The sequence below is a fragment of the Bipolaris victoriae genome (genome assembly GCF_000527765.1).
Source record: "Bipolaris victoriae FI3 unplaced genomic scaffold scaffold_87, whole genome shotgun sequence".
NCBI classification, from domain to species: domain Eukaryota; kingdom Fungi; phylum Ascomycota; class Dothideomycetes; order Pleosporales; family Pleosporaceae; genus Bipolaris; species Bipolaris victoriae.
The window spans coordinates 68896-90216 of record NW_014575305.1 but is presented as its reverse complement, the minus strand read 5'-3'; the positions used below and the strand labels follow the sequence as shown (position 1 = coordinate 90216).

At 52.4% G+C, this 21321-nt stretch overlaps 7 protein-coding genes across 7 annotated transcripts; 5 read left to right on the top strand and 2 right to left on the bottom strand.

Annotated features, from left to right (window-relative positions):
- Positions 1–243: 243 nt before the first annotated feature.
- Positions 244–1927, top strand: COCVIDRAFT_40568 (hypothetical protein; the record flags this gene model as incomplete). The annotated part of the gene is made up of 2 exons (XM_014697951.1): positions 244–749; positions 799–1927. 2 exons carry the CDS (start codon positions 244–246, stop codon positions 1925–1927), a joined length of 1635 nt encoding a protein of 544 aa, XP_014553437.1.
- A 1619-nt stretch (positions 1928–3546) lies between these two features.
- Positions 3547–6523, top strand: COCVIDRAFT_29383 (hypothetical protein; the record flags this gene model as incomplete). The annotated part of the gene is made up of 2 exons (XM_014697950.1): positions 3547–5350; positions 5400–6523. 2 exons carry the CDS (start codon positions 3547–3549, stop codon positions 6521–6523), a joined length of 2928 nt encoding a protein of 975 aa, XP_014553436.1.
- A 540-nt stretch (positions 6524–7063) lies between these two features.
- On the top strand, positions 7064–8989 carry COCVIDRAFT_40566 (hypothetical protein; the record flags this gene model as incomplete). Its single annotated transcript, XM_014697949.1, has 2 exons — positions 7064–7097; positions 7149–8989. 2 exons carry the CDS (start codon positions 7064–7066, stop codon positions 8987–8989), a joined length of 1875 nt encoding a protein of 624 aa, XP_014553435.1.
- A 67-nt stretch (positions 8990–9056) lies between these two features.
- On the bottom strand, positions 9057–9559 carry COCVIDRAFT_29381 (hypothetical protein; the record flags this gene model as incomplete). The annotated part of the gene is made up of 2 exons (XM_014697948.1): positions 9057–9328; positions 9436–9559. The coding sequence occupies 2 exons, from the start codon at positions 9557–9559 to the stop codon at positions 9057–9059; spliced, it is 396 nt and encodes a 131-aa protein (XP_014553434.1).
- An 886-nt stretch (positions 9560–10445) lies between these two features.
- COCVIDRAFT_107676 (hypothetical protein) lies at positions 10446–13227 on the bottom strand (the record flags this gene model as incomplete). Its single annotated transcript, XM_014697947.1, has 4 exons — positions 10446–11054; positions 11142–12171; positions 12242–12642; positions 12994–13227. The coding sequence occupies 4 exons, from the start codon at positions 13225–13227 to the stop codon at positions 10446–10448; spliced, it is 2274 nt and encodes a 757-aa protein (XP_014553433.1).
- A 506-nt stretch (positions 13228–13733) lies between these two features.
- COCVIDRAFT_29379 (hypothetical protein) lies at positions 13734–14542 on the top strand (the record flags this gene model as incomplete). Its single annotated transcript, XM_014697946.1, has 6 exons — positions 13734–13792; positions 13840–13950; positions 13996–14012; positions 14060–14205; positions 14260–14340; positions 14411–14542. 6 exons carry the CDS (start codon positions 13734–13736, stop codon positions 14540–14542), a joined length of 546 nt encoding a protein of 181 aa, XP_014553432.1.
- Positions 14543–15059: 517 nt separating this feature from the next.
- Positions 15060–20328, top strand: COCVIDRAFT_107722 (hypothetical protein; the record flags this gene model as incomplete). The annotated part of the gene is made up of 3 exons (XM_014697945.1): positions 15060–15213; positions 15286–19975; positions 20049–20328. The coding sequence occupies 3 exons, from the start codon at positions 15060–15062 to the stop codon at positions 20326–20328; spliced, it is 5124 nt and encodes a 1707-aa protein (XP_014553431.1).
- Positions 20329–21321: the final 993 nt, after the last annotated feature.

Here is a 21321-nt window from a genome sequence, read left to right as displayed (position 1 = left end):
TCACGACATGCGCATGTGATGCGACAGTAAGTGTTGGATGCTCGTGGAAACACCTCCGAACCCACGGCCGCAACGGCGCTAAGCCCTCCCCAGTGGGTACGTCATGGGTTAGCCGCTCAAGTGGATTTTCCCACACCACGCGACGCCTTCGCCGTCATCTTCCCGCCTTGCCATTGCGAATCCCCTCATCTTGATGTGGCCGAGAAAACAAAGGTAGAAATCGCAAATGCATGCATCGTAAACATGGCGACTCCCTGTTCGCGCCAGCTCATGCGAGCTTCCATCCGTCCGCGATTCAATATACCCACACACCCACATGCGCGCCTCTCTGCCCCCTCTCGCACATTCACTTCGACCCGAGCGTCATATAGCGAACAAAATTTCCACAGGAAAGAGTCTTTCAGGTCGCGGCTCAATTCTGCACTCAAGAACACCAAAGTCAAGTGGGAGCCAATACCAATTGCACTCGGCATTGGTTTCCTGGGTGCGTTCCAGCTATATCGCATACAACGCAGAGAAAAGCATACAGAAGCCGAGAGAAGGCATGCGGATGGCAACGTGGTGGACCAGCAAGGTCGTCCGAAGAAGCGCGAGAGAATAAGACCGAGCGGACCATGGACCGTTCAAGTCATGTCCACCCTTCCTCTCAAGGCATTGTCGCGACTGTGGGGTCGCTTCAATGAGATCGACATACCCTACTACCTTCGTGTACCTGGATTCAAGCTATACTCTTGGATCTTCGGTGTCAAGCAAGTCACCCCAATAACCATCATCGACCCTGTATCTAACTTTTACTAGTCTCTCCGAAGTCTCGGAACCAGATCTACACGTATACCCCAACCTCGCCGCCTTTTTCTACCGCACCCTCAAACCCGGGGTACGTCCTCTGGACCCCAACCCCAACGCAGTTCTCTCTCCCGCAGACGGCAAAATCATTCAATTTGGCACCATCGAGCACGGCGAAGTCGAGCAAGTCAAGGGTGTGACATATAGTTTGGATGCTCTGCTAGGATCTACAAGACCCAGTACACCAGAGCAAAATGTGGCAAATTCCCAAGTTCGCGCTAGTGAGCACGAGAAAACACCACAAGACGAAGAAGACACTGTGCGCGCGGATGAGGAATTTGCAAACGTGAATGGCATCTCATACACTCTACCAAACCTTTTCTCCGGACCATGGCCAAAGGATGGAAAGCCTGCTGAAATGCCGACGGATCAGTCAGTTCCTTCAAAGCCATCGTCGGAAGCCGAAGTACGTGCCGACCTTGCTTTGAGTGAATCACAGCGCCCATGGTGGGCGCCCGCCTCATTAAAGACACCTACGGTTCTCTACTACTGCGTTGTATATCTTGCGCCAGGCGACTACCACCGGTTCCACTCACCTGTATCATGGGTCGTTGAGTCGCGCCGTCACTTTGCCGGCGAGCTCTACAGTGTATCCCCCTACCTACAACGCACTATGCCCGGTCTTTTTACCTTGAACGAACGTGTCGTTCTCCTAGGAAGATGGCGCTGGGGTTTCTTTTCCTACACTCCAGTCGGTGCAACTAACGTTGGTTCCATCAAAATTAACTTTGACCGCGAACTACGCACAAACAGTTTGACGACCGACACTGCGGCGGACCGTGCTGCGGAAGAAGCCGCTGCCCGTGGTGAGCCGTATTCTGGATTCGCTGAAGCTTCCTACACGAGCGCAAGCCGTGTCCTGGGAGGGTACGCACTCAAGCGCGGCGAGGAAATGGGTGGCTTCCAGTTGGGCAGTACGATTGTCTTGGTCTTTGAAGCGCCGAAGGGTATCCGACCTAGTCTGGACGAAGGCTTCAGTGGTACGCGTGGCGAGAGAAAAGGTGGGTTCCACTGGAATATTCAACAAGGGCAAAAAGTTAAGGTCGGCGAGGCGTTGGGTTATGTTGAAGAAGCTCAGTAATATGTACATCAACCTTTTGATTTACGAAGTCATGTTTTCTCTACAAAGGAAATGATACCATGTTTGACACTGGACCTTTTCTTCCTTGATCTTGACGATGTAGTGAGAACGCAAGGCTGATTAGGAAGCGCTGCGCGATGTCATATTGTTGCGGCGTTCCTTGCCCAACGCCGCAATGCTGCATGTGTTGGTTTTTTCGAGGCAACAATCTGAAGGAGGCGTGCATAACCGCTCTGACTTACACATGCACTCCTTTTGAAAACCCCACAAGCTCCTTTTTTTTAGTCATTAAAAACCACCGATGCAATTGTGAAGCCCAGATAGAATCTAGTAGTCAGAGTGACGAAGTATGGTGAGCAAGTATCTAATACCAAATGCAGCACTAAAGGCTATGTAAGAAGATGATGGAGTAATATTGCAGATGCCTAGCAAATGGAATATCGCAAATAAAGCTAGTACACGTCCGGCGGCCGAAAATAGAGTAGACTGGGGCCTGACTGTGGAGCAGCAGGGGGAAACATGAGCCAGAGACATGTCATGGAGGGCGTAAAATCGAGGCAAAGATCCGATTGGTGCCGTACTTACCATACTTACTTGCTACATACATAGCGCGCGATACGTGATGTTGTAGCGAATGGTAAGAGTAAGGTATGGTCAAACAAGCCCCCCGCCTTGCGACGTCAAGCTGTCGAAATACTTTTTGCTTACTTTGTGCAGAAGATGGTAGCGGTTTCTTTTGAGTTGACTCAGGCTGGCGGCCTGATCGTGGACGCCTGGTATACTACCAAGGGCCGCTTTGTTGACTACGCAGCGTTAGGAACAGCCGGGCGTCGAGCTGATCCTGCGCGTCAAAGGACCGACATGGGCCGAGGCTAAAATATGTGAGATGGGACTTTGGAAAGTCGAGTTTGGGTGATGTGCTATTGTGTTTGGCTGTCAGATATTGTGGGGTTGATCAGATTTGGTGGTGATGAATATGGGCAAACCTGAGGAGAATTACTACATCTCTCGTGGGAAAATAGCACGTGTATGCTATATACCCTCGGTAACAAGATAGCAGGCTGAAATTGAGTGCAAGGCTGGGTGTCTCTTCGAGGCAGAATCTCCACTGGGCCCATAGATATCTACAGACGTGAACTGTTCCCCCACTTGGCGTACTTGTCGTGCGTTGCATCCGCCATGACAAATGATGATACTACAGCGTTCACCTAGTACACTTTGAAAGCGACTAAGAGGCGTAGCACAGTAACATGCCTGTGGTAGACTACCAAAGCAGCATCGCGGGACGTCAGCACTGCCACCGCCGCCATATCAGCATCTCCTTGTGCAGTTAGCTGCACCGGGATTGGGACTCGCGCCTGCATCTGGTTTCATTTGCTCGTCAGCCCTGCACGTGCGGGCAGGGCTGGGGCTGATGGCGGAAGACGCGCATCTATGTAGCCCATCCCATCCTTTTCAAGACAGCTGTCCAACCGCGCGCAATGCTGTCTCGTTCGGGTGCAATCATCGCCTAGGTCAACCGTTGCTCAGGCTTGGTTTATTATTAGCTGGGCGCATCACCTTCCGCCCCGCCATCATCAACCTACTTCGCGGCGGAGCTTGGAGCTGTCATCATTGCAATGCCTAACTTTCCATGGACAAAGTCGAACCGGTCGCACCACTCTGTCGATAACGCCGTAAGGGATCAATCACCTGTGCCATCTGCAAAGGAAGCCAGCGACCAAGCCGCGGCAGCCCAGCGATACCAGGCCTCCGACGCCCATCAACCGTCTGTCCATAGCCAGCAGCCTTCTCTACAACCACCGACCTCTTCTGGAAGTTCCCAGGGCCAATACAGCGAATACCACTCGTTGCGAAATGCAACTCACAGACTGAGTGCACATCTCTCCTTAGGCCAGCCATCGCAGAACTGCCAGCAACAGCCTAGCACGCCGCCTACATCTCAGGCAGGCCACGAGTCGCCAAACCACGTCCCCTACCAGCCTCATTCTCCTCCTCCTGCATACAGCAGCCCAGAAAATAAGAAGCAGTCTCTGCGCAGTCGCATTGCAGCTGGCGTTAGAGGACACAAGGACGAGGAACCCAAGGCTCAGAAGAACGGCCTAAGCAGGCGACAGTCGGTACGGAAAAGCGACCCTCGGGCGCACGAGTATCACGCACAGGCAGAGAGCCGCCCGCAGCATTGGCAGCAGCAGCAGCAGCACCAGGGGTCCTCTTCCCACTTGCCCCCGTCGCGAGAGCAAGACGAGGACAACCTTGATCCGTTTCTCCAGCAGGAAAGCGACGAGTCCCCTCAAGTACCTCCCAAAGACTCCAAATATCAGCAAAACTTGCAACACACTCAGCCTTTTGGTGCGCAGTTGCATCAGGAACCCTACGTTCGGCCCCCACTTGGCAGGGTGAGCACAGAGGGCAGCTATTCGACCCAAGGCGGGGTAGATCAGTACGGCTCCGAGCAACACCAAGGTCAAGGTCCACAGCAGCAACAACAACAGCCAACGCAACAACAGCAAGTTCACCGCAAGCAGCCACAGCACAGCTACCAGCCCTCTACTCAGGGTTCAACGGGGTCGGGCAACTTTCAGTCGTACATTCCACAAAACGCGCCAAGCTCTTTGTCCCAGACCACTCAGCCGCATGGGCAAGGGGCTCCAGTACAAGACATTCAACAGAATTATTACCAGTACCAGCAACAGCAACAGCAACAGCCTCCGTCAGCGCATAACCAATCGTCGCTAGAGAATTCTCCACAGAGTCTGCATCATCCGCAGCAGCAGCCTCACTTTGCATCTCAGCTTCAGCCCCAACCAGAGCAGCGCCAGCCTCAGACTGCTCTGCCGATCGCGCAACTGCAGACCGAACTGCACCACCCACAAGCCATACGACAGCACCATCCTCAGACTGTACAGCAGTCAATCGAGCCACAGCAGTCTCAACAACGCCGACCGCCCTCGTCCCATCAGCTTGCCCCGCCGTCACCTCTTCAGCCCACGCCCTACCAACACAACGAATCGCAGCAGGGAAAGCACCCTCTATCTTCGGAGCTACATTCACTGAACAGCGCATCGCATCAGCAAGGGCAGGAGGGTATGACACCAAGTGCTCAGGGCAATAGCAGAACCACTGTGAGGAAAGTGAACGAGAGTAGCCAGTCACAACCAGGAGCACCGTCGCAAGAGTCATCTCAGCTCCAGCCCCCGTCCGGTCAAGGCCAGACTTTCGGTCAGCCGCCTGTGTCTCCAGGCCTCGCAACGTTCGACGCTACCGTCGTACCTACAGCCTCCCAAGGTCAACCATATCGAGCTGACAAGCAAGGTCAACAAGGCTCAGAAATGGGGCGGGCGACACCTCCACCCCGCGCATCTGCGTCCGAAATGACCGACGAGGAGATTGAAAAGATAATAAAGGATCATGATGTTCTACGTAAGTACGATATTCCAACAGAGAGATCATTGCGTTTGACAGGCTGCAGGTGAAAAATACCAAAAGGTCAAAAGATACTTTTTCGAACAACAAACCCAAGTCCACCAACTGCAGAACACTCTTGCAAACCAGCGTTTATCTGTTTCGCGCACATCATGGGACGACAGTGAATATTCTACCCGCTTCAACCGCTTAGACGGGCTAATAGCACAACTGTCCTTTTCCATTCGCAAGGACTGGAAGTCAATACCACAGTGGCTGCACCCAGTAGTCAACAAGACAGCTGTGGAAACTGGTAAGCAGGAAATGACTGCAGTCGGCCGTGCATTCATCTCTCAATGGCTAGTGGAGAACATATTCGATAAATACTTTCATCCGGATCTCGAGCCAGCTTTTTCCACACAATTGCAGTCGATTGTGTCGAACATCCGGAAGTTCTCGCCCCCTTGCCATAGTGCAGAAGATGAAGAGTCGCTTGCTGCGAAGATCGTCAACTGGCGGCTTGCCACAATAGAAGGCCTTGCGGATACTCTGAAAGCTCCTCAGGCGACTACGTATCGAGAGAAATTGACTGAAACACTCAATGAGAAATTGATCGCATCTATTCAGATTCACCTGAATGATCCCGCACCTCCGGACCTAAATGGAGGTGTTCCAATGATCATTGAGCTTGCTATCAGTATTGCCCAACATTTGCCATTAGAAAGCCGAGAAGTGCAAATTGAGTACTTCCCGCCAGGCCACAGCATCGTGAACGACTTGATGAAGCTGGAATCCGGCATACCCGCCTTAACAGCTCCCATAGTCGAGCTGGATGATGCTGACAGAATTTCTATCAGAAGCATGGCATCGAAGCCAGAAGATGGCATCTCCGTCGCAGAGCAAGATCAAATTCAACCGCAGGTTGGTCAGACGTCCAAAGAGGACAAGAAACGCAGCATGTTTGGTTTCGCCACGTCCAAGAAGGCAGGAGTCACTCCTGCTTCCCTCGGCAAGCGAGAATCTTCTCTTGGTCAAGGAGGTAGTCAGCAGAGTCTGACACAGAACGCACCAGGCAGCTCCACTGGTACGAAAGACGAGTCTACACCACCCCGTGTACGCTTGGCTGTCGGACTTGCAGTGCAGATTCGTGGCAAGACAGTTTTGACCAAGGCCCCTGTGTACAGCACATGAACTTTTTAGAGGTGTTTACGATGAAGATGACGGTTGATGTATGTATCGAATTCAGTGATTTGGCAAGCAAGCGTTTGGGCATTTTCTTCACCATTTCTCCATATACATTTTCTTTTGCACGGCCGTGCTTTCAGATTGGATATGCTCTCTCCTGAAGGCTATATTCAGTATGTTTCATGCCTGTCCATATACCTTTTTTTGCTGTACTTTGATGTGCATACAAACACCCCCCGCTGTTGGTGCGTTTGGGTGTAGTAGAGATCAAGTCTTTGGAACTGCAAAACACAGTATCTTTGACTCGGATTACAATGGCTCTGAATGCATTGTCGAATCAGATGGTCTGTTTCAACTACAAGTTCTGTACGTATGAACGATTGCCGTAGCAAGCAAGCCTGTGAGCCAGGCGGACAGCGTAGCGTTCACGCTAGTTGCGGCCAATTCGAACGTTCATTGGCTGAACATCCGTCGCTCCCTTTTGTTTACCGGGCACAAACACCACTATGACAAAGCCACTTGAGAGGACCGCCCATGTCCAGCGCAATGGAGAATATGGAGATATCCCAGCAAATTAAATGTGTGCCCGATAAATACAGTATTCTACACAGCAGTTACTGATCCGCACCAGCCACCACATTGTCTGTTCCCTCGCCGACCGCGACACATACTGCATGTGTCAATGGCGCACGTTTGCAAATACGATGCCTCAACACCTTTGAGGTGGTCCGTAATGTCGCCCTCCCATCCAGCCATGATTTGCGCTCGTCAAAGATTACCTGGTCACCCGCGGTCATCCCGCCGTTGACCTCATCGACACATACATCTTCGCCCACCACCACACCTCCCCGACGCTCATCACGGACACCACGCCTCTGCTCGAATCGCGTCCTCATATCTGATGATGACACAACGCGCGTTTACGACCTCCGCGACGAGAAATGGAATGCTGTAATTAGCAATGGCTCCGGTGGCATGGGCAAGAATGTCCACGTAGAGTTTGGAGGAACAGAGGACGAGGTACTTGTCTGGACCGATTTTACCGCCTGTGTTAAGATATGGTGCTTGAAGACGGGACGGGTAGTGGAGATACGCGATCCGAAGTTTCCTGGTAAAGATGGCAAGGGCTGGGGCTACCGACCTGCTGACGATACTGGATTGAGGAGTGGAAGGGGACAAGGGCGTGTTCTGGCATTATTGTGTCGTGCATCAGGGACCGATATCTTATTACTACTTGCACCGCAGACGTACAAGGTTCTCAATCGAGTCGAACTCCCTACTACGGATGCCGCGGGTCTGAGATGGAGTCGCGACGGACGTTGGCTGGCCATCTGGGACGCTGCGTCTGCAGGCTACAAGCTTTGCATATACACAGCCGACGGGCACTTGTATCGCACAATAATCCGCGAAGCATCCGAGGACGTCAGCGAATGGGATGTAGAAGGCCTGGGCATCAAGAGCCTAGAATGGGTCCCTGGACATGAACGACTTGCAGTTGGCGGCTGGGACCGGCGTGTTCGCATACTTTCTACACGCACATTCGCACCCATCCTTTTCCTCGACCACACACCTGTCATCGACGTACCCAGCGCACCCGTATATACAGAGCAAGTCGATAACGTGGGCACCCGCAGTTTCACACTCACACCACAGCCCGCCACGCCTCCCAAAGCCGCTTTAGAAAAGAATGAAAACGCGCTCCTAAAGCAAGGCATTGGCATGCTCAGCTTCAACTCCGAAGGCACAATGTGTGCAAGTAGAGACGACAGCACACCCTGCACAGTCTGGATCTGGGACTTGCGCAGTCTCCGCCCCCGCTCAATCCTCATCATGTACGCGCCTGTGAAAGCGCTCCTCTGGCACCCGTACGACCCCAATCGTCTTCTTGTCCAAACCACGCACGACGACCCAGTCGTGTACTTGTACACTGCCTCGCAGCGCTCCCACGCGGCATCTGCTTCCTCGGCAAATTCTTCAGCGACTACCCAACATCCGCCATCCATCCTCTCTTTAGTTCCTCACATTGCTAAACCCGCAGTCGCGACTCCCGCCCGCTGGACGCTATCCTGGCTCTGCGGTCCTGCAAATAGTAATAAGAAGCCTTGTTTCGCACTCGCGCACACTCAAGCTTCCGTTGTCGTGTGGCCTGAGGGCAAAGACCAGATTCTGCAGTTTGAACCTGAGGATGAAGAGGAGGGAGAAGTAGAAGAAGAGGAGGGAGAAGTAGAAGAAGAGGGGTCCGATGATAGTTTGTATGATATACTTACTGGTCGCACCCCGGTACCGGGTACGAGGGATAGCATGCAGGAAGAGGGATTCGGAGATAGCACGGGTACGGTGCAGGAGCTAGATGATACATTTAGATCGCGGCGACATGCACAGGAAGATGGAGGAGATGTGGAGCACGAGCACGAGCACGAGTACTTTGAAGAAGGCGTATTGGGAGATAGTGGTATGAGTGAAATGTTTTGATTTCCTTCCCTTTCCTTTCTCCAATAACAAAATCATATACCCCCTTTTGATATCAAACTAAACTCTTCTATTTCTTACCCTCATCCTCAAATCCCCACCTCCCCGTCTGATCCAACCCCAACGGATTATCCCCCGTCTGCTCCTTTCCCGCAATCTTCTCAGGCTTACTGTAACTATCTACATTTTTGCCGCCTAGCAGTTCAGAACGCTCTTCTTCGTTGCCCATCAGTGGGCCGAGAGCTCCGCGTGTGGTGCCGCCGAGACCTTCGCCGAGAGGGCCCGTCACGAATTTTTCGAGTGGCGCGCCGACGGGGCGGAGGGCCGTGTTGAGGACGTTGCCTTTTGAGGATGGTTAGGTTGGGGGGTTGTGATGATGGGTGATAGGTTGGTTCGGGAGGGACGGAGATTAAGCGAAGGGTGAGAGAGAAAAGGAGATAAAGACGTACCGACTGGATCTCCGATTGCGCTCAAGAGGCCGCCAGTGCCTTTGCTTTGTTCCTCCTCTTCGTTTTGAGGTGAGGTGGGGATGTGGTCTTGCTGGGGTTGTTCTTCCTTCTTGTCTTGCGCCATTTTGGTTTCTTGTTTGGCTGGACTGAGGTTTTTGAGGTCCCCCTTTTTTTCGTTACTTTTATCCTGGCTGGAAGTGATGTATTACGCGATTCCTTTCAAAAACGCTATCGACGTTGAATGGTTTTCTAAGGGTTGGTTTATCAGATGTAGATCTGGAAATGTCCGGTTTGTGGTTAGTATGAGTTGGGAAGATAGGGATATTTAATAAGGCACACTCACATGTAGATCTGATGAATTGATGTCTGTTCAGCTCGAGTTCAACTGGTCCACGGCGTGGTTATGTGTTACTGCGCAGATCAAGCTTTGGGGCGGGCTGTGACGTCACTGGTGGCTTCATGAGTGTGGGAGCGTCGACGCGTTACAGGATTAGCGGGGTACGGGACGCGACAGGGGGATCGACACAATTACAGTCGTCATACAGAATCATCGGAGCGTTCTTCACACTATCGATGGTTTATTTTGGGAATAGGAGAAATCTACTGTGCAGTGTCTGAGAAAGTGTGCATTTGCAGCCCCGAAAAGTTCAACTTTTGGTCAATCTGATACCACTGACGACTCTCATCCTCCGTCATACGTGATTCCTTCAAAAGCAACATGGATATCAAAGGACAAGGATCTCTGACAGCCACTGGCCTTGGAATCCTTCATGTGTATGGCTGATAGACGCAAAAGCAAAGAATCAATCTCGTAACCCACTGTCGCTAAGCCAGTAAAGCAGGTGATAGAAGGTGTAGGATGACACAATCCCATTTGTGCAACTGCTTTTGTCTCATGAGATACGAGGGCAGTGGAATAAGAACCGTTACATGATCTGAATGCTTGGTCAGTCACATTCTAGCATCCACTCGAATAACTCACCTTTCGTCAAGCAACATGTCAAGCCGGGTTATCCTGCTACAGTAGGACGGGCACCTGCATTGATCTCTTCACTGGTGTGGTGCGCATAGATGGCAACATCTATAACGGTACTGTTCTTATATCCCACTTTGGGGAGCCGACCAACACGATGGAACTTGCAGGCGTGGAGAAACTGGCCCTGCCATCCGGTCTCTGCATGCTCCCCATTCTCGTGAGGGACGTTGAGTAGGATCGTTTTGATAACCCTTGATGGCCCGGTCTTGAGGTACTCGAAGTTGTTGACGTACTGATACCCGCCGCGAGGGCGGTAGCTTGTGTCCGCCATCTCTAGAAGACGATCCATGAGACACTTGCCAATACCTTTGCTCGTATAGCCTGGGTGGACGAACAGCTCCATCTCAAAAGTGTAGCGGAATGAGGATGCCTGGCTGCAGTAGTCATCCAAGCTGATGAAGCCTAGAATCTTTTCCGTGACATAGCCGGGATTATCCTTGGACTGGTTGCTCTTTGACACTGCGACCAAGTACGGAAGGCCTGCACTGGTGACAGTGTTGATTCGCTGACGAATTTGATCTTCAGTGCGTCCGTCAAACTCGGTTGCGTAGATGGTGTGCTCAACATAGTAGTTGTAAATCGCCTGCCAATATTGTTAGTTTGAAAACTTTACACCATTGTCTATATATCTTTGCCAAACCCATTAGGGACAATTCGAGTTCAGACTTACTCCAATGCCAACAACGTCTGCTGGCTGGACAGGACGAATGTACATGTTGGCCTTAGGGCGCAGGCGACGATCTTCCATGGCCTCCATTGGAAACGTCGAATTCGGGACTGGACGATTACGTTTGGCCAACAGGCGACGTTCCTTAGCTTCCCTACGTTTTTGTAGGTCTTCAAGCTTTTCTGCAGCTGAAGCCAGCATCAGAGGAGTGGTAGGATGATCTGCATCAGTAGGGTCGATCCTTGCCTCTGGCGCTGGTAGACCGTTCAAGTAACAGCTCCTATGCTTGAAATGCAGTTCATCCTGACCGTCCTCGTGGATCACCTCGGAATAGAACACGTCCTCGTACATCTCCCACCAAGGTGCATAACCAGCAAGGTCCATATCATCTAGTGGCTTTGGGTCCGAGGTGGAGATTGTCTTCCAAGATTCTCTCAAGTTGCCACCCTCAACTTTCGCCTCGAGCCAGTAATGAGGTGCCAGTTCCTTACAGGGTCCATCTTCAGGACTGAAAGTACTGAGTGGGTAGTACACGGATTTGGTGCACTCCTGTGAGTGCCCATTCATCCATTGCTCTACATGCGCACCAAGATGACGGTCTTCGTGTCCTCTCCGAGCGGACCATGATTCGGGAGCAGGTAGCCAATCGCCGTTCCAGTCTAGCAATTTCTTGACATCGTAGTTGGGGTCTCCGTTGCTGTCAGACCAGCAGTTGACACCACCACCGCTATCGCTGTTGCCAGGAACATACTTCATGTCCCTTTGTTTTGGCCAAGGCTTCCTCTTGTACGGCTGGGGGCCACGATTCGAACGCAGGTTAGCAGTTTTCTGATAAGCATGCGGATGCTTGGTTTTATCTTCATTCCAGCCGCCCCAGACATTTTCGGGCGTAGCGATGTCTTGATTTTCAGGTTCGTTCCAGCCACCCCAGATGTTTTCGGGGTTAACCATGTCTTTAGTTTCAAGCTCTACAGGCTCATGCGGTGTGGTTGCTGGTGAAGGTGAGGTTATCTCGCGCATGTTGTTTCGGTTCCTTGGGTCATGTCAGAGGGACGGAGGTACAAAAATAGCAGTCTGAACCTGCAATGTCATGAAGAACTTACTGAACTGACCCAGGCTTAGTCGCAACTGTGGATTTGGACTTGTTCGAGGAAGAAGGCGAGCCATTGGTAGCAACATTGTTGCGCTCTGGATTTATCGTCGCTTTGTTGGCAGAGGGACGGTTGCGCAGGTGTGGCGGAATTGAGACCTTGTTGGAAGGGGGACAGCTGCGCAGGTGTGGAGGAATATAGGCTTCTTTTCGTAGCGTAGTCATGTTGGCCTCTTTTTTTCCTCTCTTCTTGTTGTGAGAACGTTTCTTCTGCCGCGAGCCCGGGGGGTTGAGTGCGTTTTTAGTCTCTTCTTGATTGAGCAATGAAGCTTGGGCGAGTGCAGGTGGACTGGAGTGGTGAGGGGATGGTGAGGTAGTTGGCTGCGCACGTTGTTTGGGTCGGGAATGTTCAGGCTGGGATGGTGACTCAGTTTGCTGTACTAGCGCGCTGGTTTGGGTATTTTTTGCTATTTCATCCGCTTTCTTATCACTTTCGTGATGCGGTGGCTTCTTAGCAGGTCGACGGAAGTGATGTTTGTGTGGCCCCGGTGTCGTCGTTTCGGCTGTTAGCATACAAGGGCTGGATAATTTGGAGTGGGGGAGGGTGGGGTAGGTAGTGAGTAATAGAAAACTATGATGAGGTGTTGTTGAGAGCGGGGAATGGTGAGGGTGCTAGAAAGGTCTATTGTGGCTCTCACCGCGGTTGGCGTGTGAGTGTAAAAGGACAGTGAGACATGATGCGGTCACAAGGCTGGCTTCACTTACTGGGGCCTGCACAAAGTCTGCCAGTTGCTGCCAAGTGATATAACCATTTTTCTGTTGCTTCGACATATTGGTTTGGGTATCGAAAGATTCCAATCTGGTCGGTTCAAGCTCCGGTGGCTGCGATAGTGAAGTGCAAAGATGGGAGTCCTCCACGGCTGTGTTCCTGATGCCAACCTTCTTCGAGTGTGTAGAAGGAACGGGTATCGGGAGATTTCCAAGTAAAGCAAGAGGCATTAACGAAAAGCAGAAGGTGGAGAGATGGAATGGTGGATGATGCAGCCTTCTATATACTTGGACAGAACTGCCTAAAGCATACGGTGAATGCTTGTTCACTTCACTTCACTTGAATTCACCTTGTCACCATAGAATGTGCGTATATATTGGTGAGGTGCTCATGTCCAATGAGTCTTCACATGCTAGGCAGTCGTTTTGTCTGTAGGAAAGAGCATACAGGGGAGCAACACAGCTATCGCCAATGTGAATAGGTTACGCGATCAGAACACTTGCCATGATGTCTCGATAAAGTAAAGGAGGAAATACACTTCCTAACTGGTTCGAGTCATCAACGCAGTGTCGATCATCTTACAAGGAAAGACGTTGGCTCTGAAGCAGCGTAGCGAGTTGGCGTTGAATGCAGGCGTCCGCAAACGGCTTAGCTCCAAGATGGCTCTAGGAAGCCCATTGTCACTGTCTTGCTTCTGCCTAGTAGGACCATTTTCTCAGATTTTGAGCAGCGCAAGATGCTTTCGATATTACGAAAAGCTCGTTTAAAGGACAAGGAGATGCGCATCCTGATGCTGTGCGTGTTTGCAAAAGAATTGTTGTGGCAAGGACTGACAGCACTAGGGGTCTGGACAATGCGGGAAAGACGACCATTGTGAAGAAGATCATGAATGAGGATGTCAATAGCGTCAGCCCGACGCTCGGTTTTATCATCAAAACAATCGAGTACGATGGGTACGTAGGGCGAGCCGAGTGCACGAGTCCGGGCTAATGAAGTAGTTACAAATTAAACATATGTACTTTGACCTGCCTGCTCGGACACGAGTGCATGCTGACAGAACAGGGGACGTCGGCGGACAAAAGACGCTGCGGACATACTGGAAGAACTACTTTGAAAAGACGGACACGCTCATATGGGTAGTCGACGCGACGGACAGTGAGCGGATAGACGACTGCAGGCAAGAACTGGCAGGGCTACTGCTTGAGGAGGTTCGTCTAGTCCAAATACATATGGCACGGCAAGACACCGTCTGACCAAAGAAGCGCCTCTCCGGAGCCAGTCTGCTAGTCTTCAAGAACAAAAGCGACGTCGCCGGGTCCATGAGCGAGGACGAGATACGCGAGGTGCGTTGGGCTTGGGGCTGAGGAAACTGTTGAGTGTAGTTGGCAGGCCAATGGTACTAACTGCGCACAGGGTCTGCAGCTGGATGCCATCAAGACACACAAGTGGCACATCATGGCGTGTAGTGCCATGACAGGAATGAACCTGCGCGAGGGGCTGGAGTGGGTGGTCCAGGACGCCAAAGCCCGCCTGTTCCTGTATTGAGGCATCGTGGGTTGGAGCGAGGGTCGTATTACGCGTCAGGCACAGAAGGCACAGACTGGATGCGGCATCGGACTCGGACGGGCAAGGGGGCAGCGCAGCTCAGCGCAGCGCAGCGCAGCCCCAAGGGTAGATGCGGGTATTTAGTGCAGCGGTATTGGTCTGGACAAGGTCCAACCGCTGCACGGTGGAGCGGGCGACGCAGCCTCGACGTTGATATGTACGTAGCATAATAAACAAACACGCTCCAAGGTCGTCTCGAGAACCTGCATCTGTCGCTTTCTTTTGCCTTGGTTCGTTTGACGACGGTGCGGCCTGGCCTCCGCCCCCCCACTCTCCTTCTCTTTCCCTCCTGTCAGCCCTGCGCATCCGCCATCTCAGCCAAGCATGAGGTAGCCGAGTCAAAGTAATTTAACGACCGTTCTACTAGTCTCAGGTCCGTCTTCGTACGTCTGGGATCCCACCCACTGCCGAGCAGCCTCAACCCTTGCACCCACCTCTCGGATCGCTACAGTCCACCATGTCGTCGGACGACAAAGACGTCGACCCATCCGAGTTTGTAGAGCGGATCCGGCGCTTGGGCGACCAGCGAGATCAAGAGGACGCCGAGCGCGTCAAGAAATTGGAAGAGGAGCTCATCCAGGGCCGCAGCGAGAGACTAGCGCGACGAGCAGGTTTGTTTTTTTCTATTCCGTGGTGACTGCATTCGGCCGGAGTTGGCAGCTGCTGATGCCTTTGTCAAACAGAACGAGCCCGCTCAATTTCCCCCGACAAGCCATACACTCCCCAGTCGCCCCGTTCCGTCGTTGGCACTCCCCAGGCCATACAGGAGAAGGCTGCCACGACACCCACTCCTACCATGAGCCCGCCAGCACGCGATACCGCCCGCGATGATTCGCTGCACCAGCTCACCAGCTCCCCGCCCCCGCGGCCCACGTCAACATCGACAACAATGACCCTCGAAGACATGGAGCCCAAGAAGCCCGCCACCAACGCTGCCGCTCTGGGAAGGTCAGGCACCTTGTCGTGGAAGCAGCGCCCACAATCGGGGAGTATACGGCGCCCGCTCTCAGTGGCATCGCGATCCCCCGAGCGTCCGTCTTCTGGCAATACCCCCGAACCCTCCGAGTCCGAGCCCGAGCCCAGCATGTCAAGAAGCTCCATTGCAGCCTCACTAGGCGCAAAGGATCCCGCTTTCTTTCGTCAGACGGCCGATATTGGAAGGGGATCTGCAGCCTTCAGGAAGAACCAAGATGATACTGCTTCAGAAACCGGGTCGGTGTCGGGTCGGAGGCAGTTGGCGGGCATGTCGCGCGACTCGACCGTGGAGCAAGACATTGGCAGCCCGCCGGCAGAGAGCGCGCGCTCGAGCTCACCAGGCTCACGAGGTGGTTCCGTCCGCGGCAGCACTGTAATGAGTAATCGTTTTTCCACCAGCACATCGATTTCGGGCGGCGATTCGGATTCGGTAGTAAAAGGCAAAACGCCCCTGCCTGTGTTGGATTCGCAAAAGTTTGCTCCACCCTCTGAGCAGGGCTCTTCAGTTGATGGTGGAGACACTGAGCGTGCAGCTCGCGCGCTCGCCATGTCACCTACCCAAGGGAGAATTTCGCCAGAGCGTGAGCGCTCGACATCACCAACAAAGGGCATGGGTGGCTTTGTGCAGAGTGCCATGCTCAAACGTAGTGACAGCGTGAGCAAGCGTTGGAGCACGCAAACGCCCCCCGGCTTGAGCAGGCAAAATTCTACCTTGAGCAATCGCGGAAGTGTCTATGGCTCACTCTCAAACATTGACCGGCCAGTTTTGTCAAGGGACAACTCCACAGAGCCGACCCGCCCTACATCGAGTCGCAGCAATGCAACCATCACCGGTACAGAAAAGGACAGCGCGCCCAAGGATGAGTTTGTCAAGCCATCATTACCCCGTCACAGCAGAGCCAAATCAGTCGCATCAACCTTCAGCGCAACTTTCAGCGACAAGGATGCCTCGCAGGACGAAAACTCTCCTGCGAGTCCTTCGAAGCGATGGAGTCCCACGAAATCAAGTTGGTTGGAGAGTGCGCTGAGTAGACCAGAATCTCCAAAGCCAAAGCAAGCCCCTCCCGCCCAGCCTGCGTGGATGGCTGAGATCAACCGCATTAAACAACAGCGTAGTAGTGTTGACCTGGGCAGAGGCAGTTCTTTCGGTGAATCTTCCGGTTCTGGTCGGACATCACCAATCAAGGACATAGTACAACTTAAGCCCGTTGGTCTGCGTCGGTCCGAGTCTCCCAAGAAAGAGGATTCAGGTGTGTCCAGTAAAATGGAAACACTCAAAGAACAATCTCCAAGCCCTGCGTCAGCAGCAGTACCGAAGCCTCTTTTCGCCAAAAAAGAAGAGTCCAAACCTTCAGGAGAAGCACAACCTCTGGAAGAGCCCACAGACTCAAAAGACTCAAAAGACGTAAAAGACGTCCCGGAAAAGAATCTCGACGATGCCCCTACACCTGTTATACCATCAGCGACCGAAGAACCCGCTTCAGTGGACACCAAGCCCGTAGCTTCAAGATTCGCCGCAGATACTGGCCGCAGTGTTTCACCTGCAAAAACAGATACGACGCCAAAGACGGATTTCCGTGCGGGGCTCAAGTCACGTCAGCCTGCATCTGATAGCTCGAAGAAGGACGAAGTCAACGAATTCCAAAATGTCTTTGGTAGGTTAAGAAAAGCAGAGACAAAGAATTACGTTGCCCCCGATATCCTCAAAGAAAACATTACAAGAGGCAAAGGAGCTTTGAACATAACCGGGGGCCCTAAGCCTTCGGTCCGAAAAGATGAATTCAGGGAGAGCCTCATCAAGAGGAAATCAACCATTTTTGATAAAGCTCAAGAAGAGGGCTCTGTGCTGAAGAAGTCAGAGAGCTCAAGACCTTCTGCTCCTGTCCCGGAGGCTATCGCAAAGCAGAAAGGATTGCAACGCAGAGATAGTGAAGCCAGAGCTCCGGCACCACCTAAAGAGAAGGAGCCCATGCCGGAAGCTCTCGCCAGAAGGAAGAGTCTTGGAGTTGTTCGGCCTATGCCAGATAACAAGTCTGCTCAGTCTGCGCAGTCTGCGCAACCTGCGCCTTTGTTTGCCAAGAAAGAACCAGCCATGTCTGGCAAGCTTGCGAATCGTTTCAACCCTGCGTTAGCCGGTATGCTCGCTCGAGGCCCACCTTCTCAAGCGACTGACAAATCTACATCAAGTGCTGAGGTAGATGGGTCAACTGCCAGGCCGGCGCAAGAGAGAAACACCGGACCTGCACCAGAACTGCAACATATGACCAAAGGTCGCGCCCGTGGACCTAAGCGAAGGGCACCGGCCTCGAAAAAGGCGGCTGTTGAGTCGGAACAGGCTCAAGAGGAAGTGCCTACTGCTGCTGCTACTGCTGCTCTGCCTTTGGTGAATTCCGAGCCTGTCCTCTCTAGCTCTGAGCCTCCTAAGACTAACGGAAAACCAGAGCAGCGACCAGTAGCGAGGACGCCTGCCAGGCAGTCAGCGACCGAAAAGCCTGTTCCACCAGCCAAATCACCACGGGTATCTTCTGGAAACTTTGGAAAATCTCCAACCCCTGAGCTCCCGAAGAAGCCAGAGAGGATCTCCGGATCTCAAACGACGCCCAGAGCCTCACCTAGACCAGAATCTATCATCTCATCCAAGCCTTCATCACCAGTCATTCCAAAGAAACCTGCATCTCTGGAAGCGGAGAGGCGGGTGTCTGGGTCGCAGAGCACCCCAACACAAAAGTCCCCATTACCAGCACAGGTTGAGTCACCAAAGTTGGCGTCATCCTCTCCCTCTCCATCTCCTCATTCTCGATTTTCGCGACCGTTGCCCACATTACCGCCCAAGTCAACAGCAGAGAGTCCCAAGTCGACACCGCTCAAGAAAATTTCAACCCCCAATGTCGAGATCTCACACGCTAAGGATGATTCGTCACCTGAGAAGACAACATTTTCATCAGTCAAGAATGCTAGCGCTTTGTGGGGCAGATCCTCTGCATCTTCATCACCTGTGCCAACGGGAGCTAAGTCACCCATTAAACTTCCTACACAAGCAGATGAGCAAGCTGCAATGAAGGATGCTGGCTTAATTCGCTCTGAGGTGAATTCGAAAGCTCTACCCGGCCTTCCTCAAGCTGACCCTCAATCTCCTAATGAAGCGAAGGCACTACCTCCAAAGCCAAAGCCTGTGGGGCTGGGCTTCAGCCTGGGAAGCTTAGGTGGACTGGTCGCATCTCGGTCACGAGAATCACTCTCTCAGCTGCCCAAGAGCACACCAATATCACCACCGGGAAGTGCAAACAGGCCATTCTCTGAGCCTCCCGTCACGTCGCCAACCACAAAGAAGAATGATGGCATGTTTGCAGACTTCTTTGACGAAGACCCAGTAACAGAAGGCCAGCTACCAGAGCATATCGACACAATGGACATTCTCAAGTCGCCGCCATTTGACTTGGGCCCCACAGGAAAGATCCGTACTGTACGCAAGCAGATAGACGAAGTGACAAGCGACGGAAAGCTTTTGCCTATTCCAGTGCAGGAGGAGCACATCTTGTTCCAAGACTCAATGTATTTGTGTACACATGTGTACGAAGATTCCAAGGGAACCAGACATACCGACGTCTACCTATGGGCTGGCAATGGTGTACCAGAGCCTACAATAGAAGATGTGCAGATATTTGCAAAGAGCCACGCACGTCAAAGCCAAGGACGGTTGTTGGTCATTCGGCAAGGACAGGAGACCCCAAACTTTTTCGAGGCTCTAGGTGGCATTGTCATCACCAGGCGTGGTGTGAAGCCTGGATCAAAAGAGTTCATGCTATGTGGTCGTCGTCATATTGGTCACCTTGCATTTGACGAAGTCGACTTCTCACTCAAGAGTCTCTGCTCGGCATTTCCCTACCTGATCACCACCGCCGCAGGTAAAGTCTATCTGTGGAAGGGTCGTGGATGTTCCGCTGAGGAGCTGTCTGGTGCACGCCTCATGGGCATGGACCTGGCACCCACTGGTGACTACAATGAGATCGATGAAGGAGCCGAACCTCATGATTTTCTCAACAAAACCTTCCCACCTTCACCAGTCCCTTCGAAAGGTCCTGTCATCCCTCGCTCGGCAGACCATTGGCGCTACAAGGCCACCTGCGACAAATATCGGGCGCGTCTCTATAAGATCGAACAAACGACCAGCCAACAGGCAGGCTGGGGCCAAGCACTCCAGGTGAGCAGCTCTTTTTTCGCGCCGCTGCTACGAAGACCATCTTGGAACGCTGCTGAACAAAGGCCACAGACGCCACTCACGCCCAAGTCACCTCAGGGTACTATCAAGACGGAGATCAAAGAGATCATGCCTTTCTCGCAGAGAGACCTGGAGCCGGAAAACATCTATGTACTTGATGCCTTCTTTGAGATGTACATGTAAGTTCTCCTGTTTTTGCGTGTCAGCCGTGACACGATATCATATATGTGGACGTGTGTTAACATGTAGCAGTATTGTTGGCCCCTTGTCCCGCACTCAAGCGCCTGCATTTTCGACTGCTCTCATGTTTGCGCAAGCGTACGGTATGCTCGCCGTGTCAGAAGAAGACCGTCCATTTATGCCCGTCACCACGGTTGTACTAGAAGGTGTTCCTCGTGATATGAAGGTGCTGTTCCGTCACTGGGACGACAAGCTTATTCCCGCAGCGGGTCTCATGAGCGGAAAGCTCGGAAGGGGGAAGAGCTTGAGGATCGTCGGTTTGGAGAAGGCTATCGAGGGTACGCGGCGGTAAAGCGGGGTTTGGTGAAGGATAGATGGATGCTTGCGTTGTTCACCGTGGCGTTTGTCTTCAATAGGCTGTTGGCAAATAGCCGGCATAGTCGGAGTTTTCAGTTGTTTATGCATATTCATTATGCTTGCATATATCAGGCGACATTTGGCCAGGGCTTGCGTGGCGGTTTCACGGCGTCGTTGCGGATTGGCCTATTAGATCGATGTCATCGGTTACGTCGTAGCCGCTGGACTTTTCAATACAATTGCTTCAGAATCATCACAGGCTGGAGAGTAGACGTGTGTAAATCGGTTCTGGCGACAGTTGAAAAGATGGCGTAGAGTCTGGAACACACGAGTGAGCCCCTTGAGGAGCCCAGGCACAAGCGGCAAACAGATTCGAGAAGAATGTCGGAAATTAGCGATGTTTTGGAGAGTGGGGAAGTGCTAGTAGTTTCACGCGTGTCAAACGATTTACACACATCCGACCGCCCTACGGCTGTGTCTACCCAAATTCGATCACTGAAACCGATTATCCCGCCGGTATTAGGAAGTAGAGATCCGTATTTAGGTCCTGTTACAGCTTTCCATCGATTATGCTAGTCTGCTTGGGGCCTTGGGTGCCGGGCGCGATTCATGTAGTACTATATTCTGGAAGCATCATACTAGCTTGTGGCGTATCAATGTTTCATATCCACAAGAGCCCGTAGTGTTTGAGAAACATGAAGAGAATATTGGCCAATGCATGAGAATTGTTCATAGGCGCATTGGATGATTGCCTCGAGGGGGGAGACGCAGTTGGTGGTGAATTGCACAGAGGGTCGGGTTACGACGTCCTGTTACAGCCAAGACTACAAGTGACTACTACCTACATTTTGTACCCTAACAGGGCCGACAGTTTTTAGCCACCTACCTAGCCAGTAGGCAGTGCTGTCAACCGGTTTACGCACCGTATTTCGAATAGCCGTAGTCGCGGGGCACGGACGACGAACATATTGTAGTATCTAAGGTGTGC